Source organism: Montipora foliosa, chromosome 10 (assembly GCF_036669935.1).
Source record: "Montipora foliosa isolate CH-2021 chromosome 10, ASM3666993v2, whole genome shotgun sequence".
Lineage (NCBI taxonomy): Eukaryota > Metazoa > Cnidaria > Anthozoa > Scleractinia > Acroporidae > Montipora > Montipora foliosa.
Window position 1 is genome coordinate 26,610,036 of NC_090878.1, and position 4,394 is coordinate 26,614,429.

The following is a 4,394-nucleotide window of genomic DNA, read 5'->3' on the forward strand; positions in this document are numbered from 1 at the left end:
CAAACCTTAAAACATCATTAACTTACTAATGTTAAATAACCCAGACACAGATTGGCTAGGCTGACCTGGGTTGCTACAAGATGTGGTAAACTGCCCCAGCCAGGGATCGCGTTAACGCAGAAATCGTGCATTTTTACGCAAATAAAATCCAAAAAATGCATCATCGAAATTTTAATGCGTCCCAGGACGCAAGGCACTGACTTAAATAACTCACACAACTTGCTTTGATTTATCAGTATATTCTGTGTTTGTAAAACTGTTGGAGCGATCTGTGATCATAATTGTAGTTCTAAGAAATGGGGTTTAAAACATCTAAAAAGGTTAAAACTAAATTTTCGACCGCCTTCTGCAGTCTTCTTCAGATGAATGTACTCTGCAAGTCACTGAATGCAAATATATAGCAAAAGACGTCACTGTTCGTTGCTCCTAAGGGAGGGTGCTCTTTCATTAACAGAGTTCTTGTCCAGGAATGAATGTAACGGCTCTAGAAAAAGCCTTTGTCGGCCGGTCCTATGCATATGCGTCAATATTAATTCCAAGTTGGTTAATCTCTTTTTCTCATAATTTAAAACATACTCTTTTTCTCACAGAGCGTCACCAAGATTTTGGGACCCCCAAAAAATGCTTGGGACCCCAATTTGGCCGAACATGCGGGTCCCAGGACCCAGATTGAAAAATCCTAGTGCCATCCCTGGCCCCAGCTATGGCAAGGGGATGCCTTATCTGAGGTGAGGTCTGCTTCTGGTGGAATGCACTGAAGAAACCAGAGGAACAACACAGGTGGCTTTCCACTGTCGTGTAAATTTTACGTAGCTTACGCATGTGAATTTGACTGGCTTTACATGCGTAAATAAAATACAAGAGATTGTATGAATGGCATACGTTTAATGCAGACATTGCTGGCCAACCAGTGCATCCTGACTCAACCCTCAGCCATCTTGAAAATTCTTGCCACTGGAATTTGGTACTTTTGGAACAAGAGAATGAGGCTCACAACCGCAAAGTCACCTTCACTATCATCCAATTCAAGTGCAAGTCATGACCTTATCACTTCCCTTTCCAACGTCTTACCATCATCGTTTCATCACCCGCACATCAACTTTGCAAGCCGACTTCTCTGCACGTAGGCAGCGGATACCTTGTTTTGACAGGTGTCAATTAATCATAACATGGATTGTCCAATATCAAAGACGTGCCCCACCAAAAAACGCAAGTTGCACCACAGAGTTTCACATTGGCATAAATAGAGGGGTGGACACATGGGCAGCCATACAGTGACCCAAACCAAAATACAAGAAAGATAACTATAGAGTGAGGAACTCAATTGGACAAAAAAAACTACTCAGGCTAAGAACTACACTAATCAAGCATATTTTACACATAATCAATGCATGTTTACACGTAATATGGCAACTTTTTCTGCATTACTTTTTCATTTTCTCCAAAACCTATCAGAAGCCCACATAAAGGGCTTTAAAACAAAGGAACAATAACAATTTGACAATTCTGTTGAGGCTCAACACCCTCCTCTGTAGAGCCTAAACTAGCATGAGCATGAGAAACAGACATGGCAATCCATGAAGAGCATTGCAAATATTTTGCTAAATTTCCCTGATTTATAGTACCTTCAGTATTGAAATAAATGATACTGTAACAGAATCAGAGCTTCCTGAGATTGATTGTTTCATTATTTTTGGCAAAATTCAAGCGAAACAAAGGTTCTTTGCTCTTTGCAAAGCATGGCTTCTGACGATTGATCAGAAACAATTTAGCACCAACTGTTGGTTTTTGGAACTTTTTGCACTTTTCAAAGCGACTACAACCCCCAGTCTTAGTTGATATTCCAATCACCTTTAACCCATTGACTCCTGAACCCCTCACCCCTTCCCCCCATTGACAAGTCTCACTCCAAGACAGGTTTTGGTCAATTAGTACCCCCAATGATTCAGTATGGAAATCCTGTTCAATAGGAGTCCCATCAATGGATAAGGAAGGGGCTAAAAATGAAATGATGATATTCTTTGCCGCGCCCCGATTAACATGGACTCTGTCTTGAATTGATTAAGGGTAAGTTTGTTCGTGATGAGCCATTCACTAATGTTCACATGGTCTTGATTAAGATAGAAATCTATATTGTCGATTTACTACTTGAGAACGTCATGTGAATGTCATCAGCTTACATACAAGTCTCACTTCCAGGAGTCAATTACAATGGGTTAAAGGGGACAGAGTTTTGAGTGTGTACAGTTTGTATAGTCAGATGAAATAGAAAATTGAATGCCAGCAGAGCAGAACACATTGTGCAAAAAGAAGCAAAATACACAGGTAAGAAAACCCAGAAGTGACCCTTATGACAAGGATCTTTTGCAACCTTTTTCTTCAATGTTATAACACAGCAGAATCGCAACAATCCTGGTGCAGTTGAGAAAATGTTGCAAAATTACTTTGTTATCAAGACAAAATCTGGTGGTTTCAACAAAATTGGTGGTTGGTTTGCGTAGAGTAATGGACTGTATCAACAAGGGATGTCTTGGAACATGCCATTTTTAAAAGGTTGCCACCAAAAGCCAAATTAATAATCACATAAAGACAACTTCATCTTGTTATTGTCAAAATATGAATTACAATCTAAGGTTTGAAAGAATTAATGTCCTTAATGACTTTAATTTAGGGAAAAGGTAGCCAATTTCTATCAGTAAAGTGGCCAATGCTTTTCATCAGCTGTTGGTACTGAAAGAAACCACTGTAAAATGCACTTAACAAATTGGTGTCAGTTTTTTATGCACCTGTCCTCTTATTGATAATAAATTGCATCATAAACATAGTCAAAGTTTCTGTGGAAATCACGAGCAAAATGGTTAATCAAAGGGTTAAAATGAGGGGAAAAGATGCAGTGAACAGCCATAAACATGAACATTGTCAATACCTTTTCTCGCTTTCAGATTGGCTATTTAAAATGTTGAAAGTTTGACAGTTGCACAAATTTTTGCATAAATTAAGATTTTATCTGTCTGTACTCTCATTGATGATAAAAATTAACTAATGAGCATGTGAGAATTTAGACAGTTATTGTAACTTAAATTCAACATACCAGCCAAAACTACTTTCTGCACAATCTTTCTAACCTGCAAATTCACTTTCTGTTGCATGACAACTAACAAGTTAATTAAGAAAGGGAGTGAAAAAATGCAAAGTGTACTCAATTCTGGAACAATTCCAGCTTCACTTTTGAGGAAAAATTTTGCTAAAAATACTTGCTTGTATAGGGAAGATATATTGTTTACAAACACTGCTTTTGTTATTCAAATGTTCCAGCCACTGGAACAGAAGACCCTTTGTTTCAATGATGTCAATGATATCTTCCCTATTTCCACGATTTTATTAAGAACTTTATCAATTAATTACTTGATACAGCACAAATAACCTGATAACTTTTATGTGTATTAAGTTTATAGTTCATGCTCATTTACCGTATTTCAATTTTCAACCTAGATCATGTGACTACCTTGACTTTAATTAACGTGTATTGTGTACGCTGCTCTTATGGCTGAGTGAATGCATGTACAAATAAAATCGAAGCTGTTCCATTGATAAAGGAATGAAGGATAACTCACAATGCCCATTTCCGCTGACAACAAACTATTTTCCCGCAAAGTAGCTTTATGCACATGTACAACATGTAAGCTTAATTAATTATTATTGACTATCGGAATTTTACATGCAGGTGAACTGTCATTGTAATACTTGAATGTAAATAGTTCAAAATGTTTCACAGCGGGTATAAAAAAATGAGGTTTTGCAAACCTACGCGTTTTATGTTTCACAAGAGACCTACCGTGCCTGTTGCAAAATGAAGGAAAGAGCTTGATGTCGATGGCGATTTAGTCAGACTTGAGAGGGTACCAAAACTGTTTGAACCATTTCGCCGGAATCTGAAAGAGAAAGTGGCCGCACGAAATACGATTTAGAATAGGTTGACGATGTCTCAGGAATAGATAGCCTTACATACTTGCTCAATTTTTGGGCAAAAGCCCTCGTGGAACCTGAACTTTGACTACCGCCTGAGCTCTGAGCAGCCATTTTGATTGTCAACACATCCTACTGGCTTTAGTGCTCCTCGGTCAAAGGTACATTCTTTGAGAGGAAGTCCTGGGCAGAGAGGCCCAGAGTCCGCATGTCTGGCCAGAAACACAAAAATACGCGCATTCGCGGTAATAGCGACCTTTCGAGTGCGAGGACGACTTCGTGTACGAGGGCGTGTACGAGTTCTCAGTTCTGAGCACGAGCTTTAAACCTAATGCGCGTACTCAGTACTCGAGTAGTCGTTCTCGTACTCCAATCTGAAGGTCGCTAATGGTATAATCTAAGCATTTCGCAATTATTCCGTCTCTTTC

The 4,394-nt window shown here is 38.8% G+C and overlaps 1 protein-coding gene across 1 annotated transcript in view; it reads right to left on the reverse strand.

Annotated features, from left to right (window-relative positions):
• LOC137972694 (dedicator of cytokinesis protein 7-like) overlaps positions 1-4,127 on the reverse strand; it is a 25,366-nt gene extending 21,239 nt beyond the window's left edge. Inside the window, exons 1-2 of the mRNA XM_068819420.1 lie at positions 4,010-4,127; positions 3,836-3,932 (exon numbers count right to left, since the gene is read on the reverse strand). Coding sequence (XP_068675521.1) covers positions 3,836-3,932; positions 4,010-4,080 — 168 coding nt within the window. The 5' untranslated portion in view covers positions 4,081-4,127. The remainder of the gene's footprint in view (positions 1-3,835; positions 3,933-4,009) is intronic.
• Positions 4,128-4,394: the final 267 nt, after the last annotated feature.